Source organism: Telmatherina bonti (assembly GCF_933228915.1).
Source record: "Telmatherina bonti genome assembly, chromosome: 10".
Classification (NCBI taxonomy): domain Eukaryota; kingdom Metazoa; phylum Chordata; class Actinopteri; order Atheriniformes; family Telmatherinidae; genus Telmatherina; species Telmatherina bonti.
This window is the reverse complement of record NC_136628.1, coordinates 19,922,193-19,937,892: the sequence shown is the minus strand read 5'-3', so window position 1 is coordinate 19,937,892 and position 15,700 is coordinate 19,922,193. Positions and strand designations below refer to the sequence as shown.

The window sequence follows — 15,700 nt, the reverse complement described above, 5'->3', positions numbered from 1 at the left end:
GGACAATGAAAAGTCTCCGACCAATCAAAGGAGCGGCAGACTGGGCGCTGCCCAATAACATGCGAGCCCCGCCGAGAGTAATGTTAAGAGAGCTGAAGACTGAAGACACTGCGTATCGCCTGTGTTCCCTCATACACAGCCATTGCAGAGCATTGAGATCCAGTGATAGTCACTAGGTGAGTATCATACACGCAAATATTTTAAGTATCTACAATGATGAGAATGACCATAACATTTCTAAAGATCCTAATTATGTGTTTGCCATGGTCAAATATAAAACATTTTATCGCTTGTAAATAATTTTTATTGCAGAGAACCGTTAGAAAAATAATAGAAAATAGCCGGCTCTAAGCAGGTAACATCATATTACTATGCCTTGGGAGAGTGGAGCAGACGCTCTAAAAAGGAAGAAATGATTTTTAACTTTGGCGAAATTCGACAGAAAACGGTAATTTCGTCAAATACGAAAAATTTTGTATATTAATGTCGTGTCGTTTACACAAAATGAGGTCAAAACGAGTGATAGTTATCGCCCAAAAATTCAGGAATGTCTAGCGGACAGCACGGTTAGCGACAATGGTAGAAGACTCACCGTTAGCTAGCCATTGGCATTGCAGTGCATTGCGAAGCTGAATGTCTGTCATGTGAAGACTAAGGAGAGTGCGGCTCTGGATTTAAACACTGGAAAATGATAAAAAAAACAGAAGAAAAACACAGACCGTTTCAAAACATGCACGGCTGTATATTTATTTACCACAGTTCATTCGACAACATTGTTAATAAAATAGCTCACGATCTGCGCTTTACTGTAATGGCTGACTGTATTCGCATAGGAAACAAGGCAGCGAGGCAAATGGAAAGCCAGTGACAGAGGCGCAGTTCAGTTCAACTTTTTCTAACCGGGTTTTCTCAAGAATTAAACCCGTAACTATTAGATATAACGACGGCAAAATAAAATTCAGCCTTTCGTGATTCGAACGACATCAAGGAGAGATTTTTCCGATGCACGTAAAGGGTTTAAATTGGGGCTTAAAATGAAGTAGTCGCCGCGGTCGCTCTGCCCTCTATTGCATGCAGTGCAATGGCTGTGCGCTGACACAAAGAGAAGGAGCCATATTCTCCATGTTAGTGGATGAAGACGAGCGGCCATTAGGAGCTCATAGAAACCAAGGCAGTAGCACAGCCCGCTCATAGACACAGTACAGACCCAATGTATTACTATACAAGGCGGCTAGTGCAATAGGAATCAATCGGGGGAATATTTTGTCAAGATCGCCGGCTTTCTGGACATATTTATCGTGTTGCAAAGCGAACTGGGAGGCGGGAGGAGACATTTGAGGGGGACTTTCTTTCATGAAGAAGGCATTCTCACAAAATGGAAGAAGAAATATTGCCGTCGTTGTTGACCTCCTTTTCCTCAACGAGAGCCTATGCGCCATTACTACTTGGCTCGACACAGCTTAGTTAGGAGTTACAGTAGCATTTAATAGGAAAATATAAAGGGAAAAATAAATAATAAAACCATTTGTCAAATTATTTGTAGAACAAAAGGCCACATTGACACATCATGTGTGACTTTTAAAACGCACCGAATTGCAGTTTTTAAGTGATTCATTTGAAATAAAAAAAATGTGTTTTATTACAATGTGTGTCTTTTTTGTGTCGAAGTTATGAATTGAATTAAAACAAAAACGCAATGAACACGAGGGGTTCCAGGTGGCCTATTTTCATTGTAAATTAGGTTTTGGGGGTATATATTTGTCATTTTTCACCAGAAAACGGTCGTTTTAAAAGCAGGTATATCGAAATGAATCCAGAGCGAGCTGTTGTGTATGTTGTGCAGCTGAACTTTGGAAACTTTTTGTCGTTTCGTGTCAAAGTGATAGAGACCGTGAAGTCGTTGCGAGGAAAACACTCATTTACAGTTGTTTTGTGTGATGCGATTTGTTTAGACAGTTTTCAAGCGACCATTATATGAGCAGACCGCGGACCACTAAGTTTTATGTAGAAGGCATGCTACAGATAGCGTCAATAGTCATTACGGTCGAACCGGCTCGTGCATGCTAGATGCTTTTTTTTAAAAAAATTTTTATTAAGTAGACTGTCCGCTGGTCCTAACATAGTTTGACAGCAGCAGGGGTGGGTGGCTCCAGCAGTTCTACCAGTAGTAAGCGTCCATAGGAAGACAAAGATGCCCTCCATTGTGTGCTAGGCTGGTAAGAAGACTAAGCACGAACAGATTAGTCCTATTTATGAGCTTTAAATGACTATAACTAAAAGTCAGCGCTGCATGTAAGAGGTCAACTCTCTAAATATTTATATCCACCCAGCTGCCTTGGATGTTTTACCACTAACAATGACCCATATCTCTAAAAAGTTATTGCCCTCATAAAAGCAGTTAATCATATTTGACACATTTTGTGTTTAGATACTGCCATCAGGATGGGGAAGGATCCAACTAAGCCCAGGGGGAAGATGTCCTCCTATGCATATTTTGTCCAGACCTGCCGGGAGGAGCACAAGAAGAAGCACCCCGATGCTTCGGTGAACTTTGCCGAGTTCTCCAAGAAGTGCTCTGAGCGATGGAAGGTAGTACAGAAACATGGTCGTAAATTTTACTTATATGAGATAACATGCCATTTTTATGTTGGTGTAGTTAGGATATTTAGGACATTGAATTTAGGCAGCTATAGCTTTTTATTACATTTACAAAGATAGGCAAGTAGCAGGCTGCAGAACCATTACAAAGTAGAAACGAAGTTATATTTATGTGTAGATTTTGTAGCAGCACAACGGCAATAAGAAAGATGCGTTTCTGCTTTCAGACCATGTCTGCCAAGGAGAAGGGCAAATTTGAGGATCTGGCCAGGCAGGACAAGGCACGCTATGAGAGAGAGATGATGAGCTATGTTCCAGCAAGAGGAGGCAAGAAGAAGAAGTACAAGGACCCCAATGCCCCCAAGAGACCTCCGTAAGTCAGACAGTTGACTCTGGAGTTTCAGAGGTGTGTTCTTCAAAAAGACACTTTTTGAAGAACACACTTGGATAATTCCAAGCCGAACCAATTTGTTAAACAAATTATGTTGATTAAATAACCAACTCACTTTTCTTACTTTTTTTCTTTCCTCCTTCCAGATCTGCTTTCTTCATCTTTTGCTCAGAGTTCCGCCCCAAGGTGAAAGGTGAGAGCCCAGGTCTGTCAATCGGTGATGTTGCCAAGAAGCTAGGTGAGATGTGGAACAGTACTTCTGCAGAGGACAAGCAGCCCTATGAGAAGAAGGCAGCTAAGCTGAAGGAGAAGTATGAGAAGGTAAGGAGATGCTGACTCGTTGTCTCAGGGTACTGCGACTGAGCCATTAACAAGCGACTGACCAAAGATTCTCCATCTTTTCCTCCTTCCTTTTACAGGACATCGCAGCTTACCGCGCTAAGGGCAAAACTGGTGGCGGAGCCCCCGCAAAAGCTCCTGCCAAGGTGGAGAAGAAAGATGACGACGACGATGACGATGAAGACGAGGATGAGGAAGAGGATGATGAGGATGATGATGATGAGTAAACAGCGAGTGATTTAGGGGTCATTTTCATGTTTATAAAGCATTTAACCCCCTTGTACACACTTCACTTACTGAAAGAAAATACATTAGTATCAAAGGGGTAAAAAAAAAAAAAACAACAAAAAGTAAACGCCAACAAAAAGGCTGTGTATATCAGTTGTTTTTATGCTGTACAGTTTTTTCTTTTCTCCTTTTTGTATAGTTAACACTACACAAGTATGGTGTCTGTATCCTTCTGCCAGTCTTATTTTCTTCCCAGTGGTAGTTACTAGACCACTATCTTGCCTGGTACAGTGTAAAGGGGTGGGCTTACAGTATTTTCCTTAGCTAGCTGTGCACAGCACATAAAAACATTGAGTTAGATCTGAGTGTTTCTTCTTCTTTCTTTACGTGTGTTTTTATTTGAAATTACGTTATCAGAAATTGACGTATCACAGTTGTTATACTGATCTTTATGTACCACTGTAATCGCAGAAAATTAGAAAAGGAAAAAAAAAAAAAGACAACCCGCATCGTTTATTGTTGAGATTTAAATTGCTTCTGATGTCAATAAACTTTTTTTTTTAATAAATTGGTTTTGTGTTGTGTCCAGATAATCTGATCTGATGTCGCTTATTTCTGCAGGTTGTGAAGAGTACGTAGGTGTTTTGATGACTTACTAAAGTAAACAAATAAACAACATATCTGAGAGAAAATAATATGTTGGTGATTTTTTTTTTTTTAAAGAAAGTAGGAAAAATCTTAAGTAGGACAAGAAGCTGCTCTATGTAAAATGCTACGATGTAAAACTTAAGCAGTTAAATGACTTAGAAATACTCAGCTACAGTAAGGCAAAAGACTTTTTTTTCTGGTGTGTTAATTTTCATTCCCAACCACTGAAGAAAAACAGAGTTGACATCATGACGCCCAGAGACGATTAAATAGAGCGGGAAAGCATCTAACGACTCAGGCCTCGATAAGCTGTTCCTATGAAGTATGACTCATCATAACTGCGTCCCGTATTTTAGCCAAGTGTGTTCATATGCAAACAGGCTGTGTAGTGATGCTCCTTGCCACAGTGGAGGTACTGAAAGTTGTAGCGTTATTGCATGCAACATGCATCACTGACTCTTCCTGTTTTATTTAGATGCAGCTGCTTCATCTCTCATGTATTCTCCAGATCCCATCCAGAGTTAGACACACACACACACACACACAAAAAAGCCATTTATATAAGAAGGATTATGTGCTTTGAAATCCCAATGACATAAGAATATGGCTGGTCTCTAAAAACTGCAGAACAAACCTAACAGCCACACAAATACCACACATTGTGATCACAATCACACACTCCTCATCCCTTACGGGAGAGAGCCCATTAAGATAAGGGGGTTACCAACTCCCAGCCTGAGCATATGTAAGTGTTCATAAAGCAGCTCTGACATGTCTGACCTGCACTGTAAAATACAAGGATGTGTCTCTTGCTGTGCCACATATCTCTTCAGTTGCTGCTCCAAGATCAGCCTTGGCCTACTGAATGAGCCTTGATATAAAGTAGGCTACAGGACAGGCATAAACAGGGTAGCAGCTGACCTCTGTGCTGCTCTGATAACGCCCTGTCTGACCCTGGAGGGGGGCATGGCCTCCTATTATGATCATTCCCTACAATTTTATTCACTTCAGATGAAGGCCGGAAATCCCCCAAATGTGAATATTCTACTTGGATATGTTTGCTGTAGACTATTACTGTGACTCAAAAACTACAAGTGTCTCATGCAAAGCTAATTTGGTATCAACATTTGACATCTGCAAGCCGCTGTCAGCCCTATTTACCAGGCCACCTCGGTTACTGTGAGCAGTAAGTAATACAGTAAGACATAATGTTAAGGATACGTTAGGGAAGCAGTTGAAATTGTGGATGTTTACACTCCAGAGCACCAAGCTGTCCAACAAATTGTGTGCTCTCATTGCAGCTGGTCATGGTGGTGAGTGGCAGGAAGGGGAAACTATGCAGAAACAGTTGCAGTGCCTCCTGGCTGCACTCAGCTGTTGATCAGTTTCTGTGTGGGCCTTTTCAGGTCAGAAGTGCGCATACAGTGTAGCTCAGCTACACAGCGCCACTGTTGAAGCTAAAGCCTTTTAATCTTAGCCAGAGTTCACTGCAATCCCTCAGCCTAATAACTGGTCTGTGAGTGACATCTAGCGGTCACATCCTGCACCTGCACCCTGAATGCAGATTAAATGAGTCATCCTGAAATAATTTGTTTAAATACATATTGGACTTGCATATTAGAGATATAAACAGCCAGAGTCTTGATTTATACTGCAGTGGATCTCTTTAATCTCACATATTCGTACAGAAAACTCAGTGGAGAAAGAGTATAGCATTGTTGATTCAAGGTAAATATGGGAATGAATATATGGTCTATACAAGTAATAAAAATCAGAAATTTTGCTTAGTTATTCAAGAAAGGAAGCATAATCAATAGATAGCACTTCATTCTTATTTTTCAACTTACATACAGGGTTATTCGAGTTTTTTAAGAGTTTTATTTATTCATATCAGGGGTTTAAATGTAGTACAGATAACCTTGATCCCAACAAATTTAAGGCACATTGTAAAATGTAAATATAAAAACAACGCAATGATTTTGCAATCCTTATAAACTAGTATTTTACTCCAAGTTAAATATGAAAATCATACCAGATGTTGAAACTAAAAGGTTTGACCATTTTGTGGAAACTATAAGGTCATTTTAAATTTGGTGGCAACAACACATATCAGAATAGACGGAACAGGAGCAACAAAAGGTTGGAAAAGTAATCAGCACTAATTAAAACAGTCGGTGGAGCATTTGACAGCTAATTAGGTTAATCAGCTACAGGTCAGTTACATGACTGGGTACAGGATGAACATTTCAGATGTAAAGATGGGTACATTTTCACTGTTCACCAAACTACATCATGAAAAGTGAGAAATACTTTCAGAAACAATTCCAGGTAAATTAAATGGCAAAGAGTTGGAAGATTCTACCATTTGGTGTATGTTAACATCAGAAAATTCAGAGAATCGGGGGAGATCTTTTGTTGTAAAGAACTGGGCTGAACAGCAAAACTGGTCCCTGTGCATTTAGGACCTCGATGGGTGTTGAAGTACGGGCACAGTTCTTTACTGGAAATCACTTCATGGGCTTAGGAACACTGGTGGAAATCCCTGCCTGTGACAGAGTATTACATAGAGTACACAAGCAGAGGTTAAAGCTGTATAATGCAAAGAAGAAGCCATATGTGAACATGATCCAGAAACATTGACAGCCTCTCTTTGCCAAAGCTCATTTAAATGGAAGTGTTCATTTTGGATGTTTTTTGTGGGGTGGTGTGTGTGTTAAATAAAAAAAAAACAACCTTTTTTAACCTTTTTAAAATTGTTCATGACTGTCCATCTCTGCCAATCACAACAACAAGCTGTTGGAAATCTCAGGTGTGGTGAAGTAGGTTAACGCCCAGTACTTGCAAGAATGTGCCCCTTGAGGAGTTGAGTTGCTCATCCTTATTTTGGAGCAAAATCTGCTCCTATCCAGACAGTTACTTCAAGAAAGGCCTAAAACAAGGGTGCCCAAGTTCAGTTCTCAAGAGCTACTATCCTGTAACTTTAGATGGTTCCCTTCTCCAACACAATGAAATAGCTGAATTCTGTCGTGCGTGTGTCATTCAGGTTTGCGGAGGGCTGGTGATGAGCCATTCATTTGATTCAGGTGTGTTGAAGAAGGGACACAGGCACCTAAAAGTTGGAAGATAGAGGAGATGAGCCTGTATTCTGAACAAGCCTGCTTGTGCAGGTGTCACATGAAATGCAATAACTAAGACTGTTGAGCAGCTAGAGTTCTGCATCAGGAAAGAATATGACGTGTTGATGCCATCATATTCAAAAAGACCCCAATAATTCCCAGGAATTGATTAAATGTCTGTTTCAGCATCTGTTGTTTATATTCTAATGGGAATAAAATGCAGCTTTCTGAGCTTTGTAAATAATTGCACACTGTGTTTATTTACATTTTACCCAGAATCCTAACTTAGTGAATTGAGGTTTTATTTTTATGGAGTAAAATTCTGTGGAGTTTGCATGTTCTCCTCATGTATCTGTGGGTTCTGTTTGGGTACTCTGGATTCTTCCCACTAAATACATGCATGAAAGGTTAATGTTGGCTACTCTAAACTGTAACCAGTTAATGTGAATGGTTATTTGTCTCTGTGTTGTCCCTGTGATGGACTGGTGACATGTTCAGAGTGTACCTGCTTCTCGCCCAATGATTGCTGGGAGAGGCTTTGGCTTCCCCAACTGACTGACAGTAGCATCTCAAGCTGCTCTAGAACCATTAATTTCCAATACTATTAAAGATCTTAGTATATGTAAATAAATTTGTCTCCATAAAATATGCCTATAAGAACGGGTATTTCACTGTAAGTCTGCCATTCATCTTATCACTTATCCTTTTAAGCATATCTGAGAAAATCTGTCATATCAAATTTGACTTGAATTGCTGAACAAATACAATAAAAAGTCTAAACATGACTTATCTAGAAGATTGACTTCATTATAATCCTCCCATTTCCTTTTTATAAGATAAATCTTGAGAGGCTGGAAGATGTTATAGTGATTTTTTCTGATTTGAATCCCATACTTTTGGTGCGGCAGACTTTGGTTCTTCTTTTCCTCCCTTCATCAAAAGACAACATTGCAGTGTCTTTTGAACACACTGAGCTGAACCTACTGTGATAGCACTTTTTTCACAATTCCCTCAATAGTATTTACTTGTTTTGTTCACCCCAGCAGTAGTGTAATCTAACTACCATCAGATATGTTACCATGTGGGTGATTGATTATGCTTTATCACAAATCCTAAGGAAGGTCTACAGGGTCTAAAGGTTGGTTAAATTAAGGGGAATGTGTGGAGCTGGAGATGATTTTGTTAGCACAAAACAATGAAAATTCTGCGTAAGGATTTGTCAATTTGTGGTACATTGTTTGTCTTTTACTGAACAGAAATGTGATTGTTCTAAAATCATTACTTTATTTTTTCTATGTTTTACTGTATTCCAGTTCTTAAAAAAAAAAAAAAAAAAAAAGAAAACAACAAAAACCTGCACATTCACCAGTGGCCCCTTTAATGGCCACTGAGCATCACTTATAACTCTAAAGTTGAGGAAGCAGAGTTGCTTGATTTTTAAGTAGGAAACAATTAAGCTTGAACAGATCTAGTGATGCTCAGTTACACCCTGATTCAGGTCCTGACCTAATAGAAAACATGAAATTTTTGCACTGTTATTGTGGGATTATACATGCAGGTTCAGTAATGTAAATACGCCCACTTACATGATTATTTCTGTCATGATGGCGATAACCATTTAAGCCAACATGCAGATGACAAGTCTTTTTAAGAGGATTTCTGTGGTCAGATGAGATAAAGAATTTGACCGAAGGTATGTTTGAAGGAAAAAAAGCTGAGGTACTCTGTCCTAAAATCAGTATATCACACAATAATCATGGTTGAGATAGCTTTATGGTCTGATGCTGTTTTACTCCTAGTGAAAGCTGTCACATAAAGCGGATGAAAAATGGAGGATGAAAGACTACCTTATAAGGCTAAAGTATAACATCTACAAGACAATGACATTTGTATACATCTGCATGTGTTCTTCACATGCAATGAAGGCAATGAAAGCAAACCTAGTCTTTACCCCAACTCTGTCTAAAATATACAGTGTGAAGTACGAAGGATGTAATCATCTACCATTCCTGCTGATGTGAGCCAAACATCCAACCAGAATTCTTCCAGAAGACAACTGGTGTGCTGAAAAGGTACTTTTTAAAAACCCTATATAATGTTTAAACCGGAAAAATTTCTGTAAAGCTAAAGTATATGTGGTGATTTTAGTAAATCAAATCTAAATTAAAAGTGTGCTTGGTTGGAAAAATACATATTAAAAGATACAATTTGGGAATAATCTGCCTCCAGAAAAAAGTGGGATTCTACATAATCCAAAACATGTTAAATTCATTCTCATGATGGCAGGTACAGTATGTAAGCTTTCAGCCAGAACAGCATGTGCATGTTTGAAGGCTAGAATGTTGTTTTTTTTTTCATATTCTTATTTTAATCAAGAAAAAGACCAAACTGCAGGAAAATAATCAGATCCAAAGACTTTATTTCACATTGAAAACAAAAAAACTCTGTATGCCAGACTACTTCTTTATTCCTTCACATGGTGTTTTTTTTCTTTTTCATGGACTTATGTCAAAAAACAAATTGGCTTTCATATTTGGTACCATGTTGTAGATATAAATAGAAATTTAGACCCTCTGTGAAACTCCATTTTCAGTAAATTTTCAAGTTGTCAAGCTGTAAACCACCGGGCACGTGTGACTGCAGCATGTGTGCGACATACGTGTTCCTACAGAAATGTGCTCAACACAGACGGAGCTCTGCAGCAATGACTGTCAGCATGTGCCAAGCATGATCAAACAACCTGCAAGTTACTCAGACTAGCTCAGAATGATGCAGCTCTTTTTCACAGAAGTCTGTTCGACCGTTTCTTTTGTCAGAAGATTTTACCTCCACCAGATGGTGGTATTGCCAAGGAAATCTGTCAGCATTGCCTCATACCTGTTCATTTTATTCTTCAGAAACAGCAAAGGATGTCAGACACTTATTTTTTATGTCTGTGTGTGTATTTTTCCTTTCACTCAGGGAACTTAATAAAAAAAAATCAATAAAATTAAGTAAAACTCTAACCAGTTCTCATGTTGATGCACACAAGTGCTTATTTATGAAAGACAGTGGTAGAGTTAGTTTTAAAATGGGCAAAGGTTAGCATAAGTGGTGAAAAATATTGAGTACTCATGACATTGCCATGGTCTTCTTGCTGTGTATATTTCAACATTTTTGTTTACACAATGTTGATATTTTGGCAGTAAATACAAATAAATAAAAAAAAAAAATTACTTATTATTTGAATAATATACGGAAACTATGTGCCAAGTGACAAGACAAAGGTTATTAAAAAGACACTTAATGCTGTTTAAATTCAGATAACTTGGGGAGTTTTATAGTCTGCATGTTAACATTGTCTTTGTAGGGATAATAACATGCTGATGTCCCTGGAAGGAACACTGCTACAGCATCAGTTTTCGCTGAAGCAGCAGCCTTTCAAATCCGGTACAATAAGCTGCATTTTCTTTTCTTACCAGCACCCAGAAACAGTGTAATAGGCTCATTTGTCCTCATGTCAAAATGGTAACAGTGTCACAATCAAGTCCCAGCAATTGTAAAACAGTTCAGTTTTTCACAGCTTGTTGTTTTGTATAGAGGAATGTTCCGGCAGCACCAACATGTCAGGATGTAAACAGTAATGCAAATGAAAGATCATATTTGTGACAGCTTCATATATGAAAATCTTACTCAGGCTACAATTTGCAAAGGAAAACATAGCCATGTGACAAGATTGAATCTTGATGTTGTAATAACTTTACACTTGAGTATTGAGACAGTTTTATATGATGCAAAAGTATAAATCTCCCATTAGATAAATCAAGATGCTGTTTGTTTGTATGTGACTGAATAGTGGCCTGCAAGAAGATCCCAGTCCTGCAGAGTAAAATTGACCTCTTCTTGTAATATTAAGTGAAGTAAAATAATTTTCTACTGTATGGAGCTCATTTAAATCCATCTCTAAAGCCAAACCAAATCATGCTAAACAGCAGTGGTTCATATCAGTTCCCCTTATTCACCTTACTGGTGTATGATTTGAAGTGATGCCCTGACTCTATGCAGCACAAACTCGTTTCGTTCTTCCATCAAGGGTCACTCTCCTTTTATCTGCCTACAAAACCTTTTAATGAATCTCTTTTTAAATAATCATTATTATTATTTTGGCATAGAAATGATAATATAGCTTCAATAGCCACTTAATAAAAAACTGCTTACAGAATAGATGCTAAAATCAATGTGTACACACGGGAAACAACATGATCATATTATCTTTGTATCTTATCATGCAAATAAGCATGCAATGTTGTAGTGCAATAGAACCCTCTGTCATGGAAACAAACCTGACATACAAATGTTTGATCTTGTGGGCCTGATGCGTTTCCATTTCTGGCATGAAGAAAAAAAAAAGATATGGAACCAATTCATAAGCCCTCTACAGATGAAAGCTCTGGCAAAGGCCATACACAAGTACCAGTAGCTGAGAATGCTTTAACTGGAGCAGTCTGATGGAGCTTCAGCAAAGATCCACATATCAGTGCAGATCTGAACAGAAGAGATTACCACGTTCTTTCTAGATTTTTCTCAAGTAAAAGTTGAAGTGGTAAAAGACACAATGAAACTATCAATGAAACACATCTGAAGCAGGTCTTAATATTCCCTTTGAGAATTAGTTTTTAGGATAAAAAGTGCAGCTTTTTGCCATAAATCTGCAAAAGTAGAAAAAGAGTTTTGTTAGAAATGTTATCTAGCCAGATGTTGGTATCAGAGGGGAAACAACTTTATTTGGACCCAGTGTGGAAAAGCCATTATACTTAGATATTTCAAAATATCAGACATAAGCACTGACAGTACACAGTGCTGCAAAAATGCTTTCTTTTGTGTGGGTCAGGTTATGAAAGGTTTTATAAAACCTAAACCACGTTTTAAACAAAACAGGTTGGTGGTTTGACTAACCTGAAGACCTAATCCTGAAAATGATAAAAGAATAAAATGGAGGGATGAAAATATCTAACTGGATGTGACAATAGAAAGCTAATTTCAAAAAGTCCTGATAACTTTCCTTGATCTGTTGTTGTTTATGGGGTTAATGTTGCTGATTACCAAAATAGCTGCCTTGTGACCATGTTCACATACTGTCACTAATATGGCTTAAAACTGTCTGACTTGCTGCAACTTTGTTTTTTCCAGTCATAACTGTATATATTGTTTCTTTTCCATAACACTCGTGTATTTAATCATTTCCCTTGTTTCCACTTATTCCCAGTAAGACTGTTAGTTGGAGAGATTATGATGAATAAATTGCCAAATGGGAAAGCTTTGGTTCTGCTGTATCAGTGCAAAGTGAGGTCAGTGAGGAAGTGTGAGATTTCGAAACCACACCTAAAAAAAAAGATTTCACATTGGACTAATTGGAAAATGCTCTAAGACGGCAGCAGTTGGAATGGTTTTCAGGTTTCAGGAAAACCGCACGAGAAATCATAGTGGTTTGAAAATATTAGCTCTTTTTTGTTATTTTATTTCTTGCCTAATCAGTATTCAGATTTGTATTTATGAGTTTTTGAAATATTTGATTAAAAATGGATTACACTTTGCTGCTTCCACCCCAATAATTTCAGTTTTCTTTAAAAGTTACCCAGTCTTCAGCTTCCTCTTCAATTCCAGGACCGTCCCTCTGTTTAGAATTCTAAAACAAATTTCTTAGCTATCCTCTGGTATCATCCCCACATTTGGGTCTGCACGCCATAATCCCTGATATAATGCCAGTGCTCCATCCACACATACTCCTGCAAGACTGGCTGTTTTGTGTGCATCAACCTTGCATGTGACCTTAGCTTTGCTTTCTTAACCTTATTACTTACTTCCTTTGTTGCATCTACCTCGCCTTCCCTTTACTGCTGCCTCCGTAAACAGAGTAAATCAGATCTGGCTGTCTGTTGTTGTGCTTTTGATTTCTTCTGGGATCTGAAAATAATGTTTCAGTAATGTGCCAAAAATAACTTGGAAAACAAAGCTCAAAGGAGGTGACTTTAAAATGATAGCGATGAACATTGTGAACAGAGTTGAAAGGCAGTGATTAGCAACTACAAACAGGAAAATAGAAGAGATATAAAAAAAAAAAATTAAAGTAAAGAAAGAATAAGAAATACATTTCTAAGAGCAAATGCACTGCTAAACACAGTGCGTTTTCTTTCAGTCCATTTGCAGATTCTCAGCCCCTCCATTAGTTTGTAAAGTTCTTGAGCAGCATCATTGTTCAGACAAACAAAATAAGATTTAAATTCAAATGTCAAAGAAGTTGCTGCACACCATCTTGATTTAATTCACGGAAAGAACAATGAAAAATGGCATTAATAGGAGAGCACAATCTGACCAGACAGTAGTGTGTATCTGAAGTGTATATGTGTGGTATTCTGAGGTGTATGTTGAGAATGAATGAAATACACAAATTGCATCTCTACATAATCCTATTGATCATACTGTGATCATATAAATATCTAATCTGGAGGAAAAGTTAATGAGTTATTTCTGTAGTTAAAGTAGTCCATCTATCCATCCATCCATCCATCCATCCATCCATCCATCTTCTGCCGCTTATCCGGGGTCGGGTCGTGGGGGCAGCAGCCTAAGCAGGGAAGCCCAGACTTCCCTCTCCCCAGCCACATTTGCCAACTCTGCGGGGGGGGGGGGGGGGGGGGGAATTCAAAGGTGATAATCCCTACAGCGTGTCCTGGGTCTCTGCCGAGGTCTCCTTCCAGAGGGATGTGCCCAGAACACCTCACCAGGGAGGCGTCCAGGAGGTATCCTAACTAGATGCCCAAGCAGCCTCAATAGGGTCCTCTTGATGTGGAGGAGCAGCAGCTCTACTCTGAGACCCTCCCGGAACACCAAGCTCCTCACCCTATCTCTAAGGGAGAGCCCACCCACCCTGTGGAGGAAACTAATTTCAGCTGCCTGTATACAAGATCTCGTTCTTTCGGTCACGACCCACAGCTCGTGAGCATAGGTGAGGGTAGGAACGTAGATCAACTGGTAAATTGAGAGCTTCGCCTTCTGGCTCAACTCCTTCTTCACCATGACAGACCGGTGCAGAGTTTGCATGACTGCAGACGCCGCACTATCTACTTGTTAAAGTAGTCAAAAAAATTCATTATTTTGGACACCGCCATTAGCTTTGTACACATCATCACTCCAAATAGGTTACAATGATTCCAGAATGAGGGAGAGCTTTGTCCAACAGGAAATGTTTTCTGATTGTCCAAATTACTTTGGAACACATTGAGAACAGGAGTGACTCCTGTCTGTTGGTTCAATTTGGTTTGTTAACCAGCCTCTTTTGCTTCTCAGCTTTGGGATACTGGTCCAGCCTTCCAACTGCTACTGTTTTGCTTTTGCCATTGGCTGCCTGTTCTCTCCTGAGCATTTCCACCTTCACTGCCAGCCACACTGTCTTCCAAATACTGCATGCTCACATGCAGAGTGTTTTCATGCATGAACACAGAAGGTTTTCGGGAGAATGAGCAGGATATTTGGTCTTTACATTTGTTTTGTTGTTTCTGTTCATGCATATGATTCACAATGGGAGTTTTTCTGCTGCAGATACATTGTTATGACTGGAAATGAGGGAGAGGGAATGCAGAGGAATAATCTGTCTTGAACCCACAGGTGGCAAGATGTGATTTAAAAAGGTTGCCGTGGTAATTATTGATTTCTTTCTAACACTTTGAAAATAGAAAATGAAGGTCCTTGTGAGGATTTCAGCACAGTCAGTATCTAAATGTGTCAATATAATGAAAGAAAGAAACAGCTTGTTCACTTTCACTCTGTGATGGACTAACAGTTTGTCAAGGCTGCACCCTGCCTCTCAACTAGCTGCTGGAGTAGAATCCATTCCCTGACAACAACCCTGGACTGAAATAAGCAGGTATATATGATGGACGGATGGATGCTCACTTACACGCTGCAGATTTACTGCTGTATTCATACTACTGTTGTATTGTTGCACACGCTAACTTAGGAGATTTTACTTTGGGGTTTAGTGGAACATGTTCACACATGCCACTGCTCCAGAATATCTGCAGAACATGTCAGAAGTGGAGGGCATGAATCTTATATGTCATGTGTCTTAATTAGCATTTCAGCTTGTTGTTTCTCTTGATGTTTTTCAGACTGAATGAAAGCTCTCATTATGTTTAACATGCCACAAGTGTCCAGAAATCACAGTTCCATTAAAGCTGATGAACTTATTTTCTAACATGCTTTTAACTTTCGTAGGTATTTACTTACAGCATCAAAAGTGACAATAAACTGATAAGTCCAGGTAAGCTATAAAATTATGACCAAGGTTGCCATGAGTCAGGTAAACATAAAGCTGTAAGGTTAAGAAGCCAACAATGAATGT

The 15,700-nt window shown here is 38.9% G+C and overlaps 1 protein-coding gene across 1 annotated transcript; it reads left to right on the top strand.

Moving 5' to 3' along the window:
- The first annotated feature begins 91 nt into the window (after window positions 1–91).
- hmgb1a (high mobility group box 1a) lies at window positions 92–4,124 on the top strand. Its single transcript, XM_079247999.1, has 5 exons — window positions 92–176; window positions 2,429–2,589; window positions 2,826–2,971; window positions 3,136–3,310; window positions 3,409–4,124. Exons 2-5 carry the CDS (start codon window positions 2,443–2,445, stop codon window positions 3,553–3,555), a joined length of 615 nt encoding a protein of 204 aa, XP_079104125.1. The 5' UTR covers window positions 92–176; window positions 2,429–2,442; the 3' UTR covers window positions 3,556–4,124.
- The last annotated feature ends 11,576 nt before the right edge of the window (window positions 4,125–15,700 follow it).

Coding starts and splice junctions, on each gene's coding strand:
- hmgb1a (XM_079247999.1), top strand. CDS start 2,443: ATGGGGAAGGATCCAACTAAGCCCAGGGGGAAGATGTCCTCCTATGCA. Junction 2,972..3,135: donor AATGCCCCCAAGAGACCTCC/GTAAGTCAGACA, acceptor TCCTCCTTCCAG/ATCTGCTTTCTTCATCTTTT. Junction 3,311..3,408: donor TGAAGGAGAAGTATGAGAAG/GTAAGGAGATGC, acceptor TTCCTTTTACAG/GACATCGCAGCTTACCGCGC.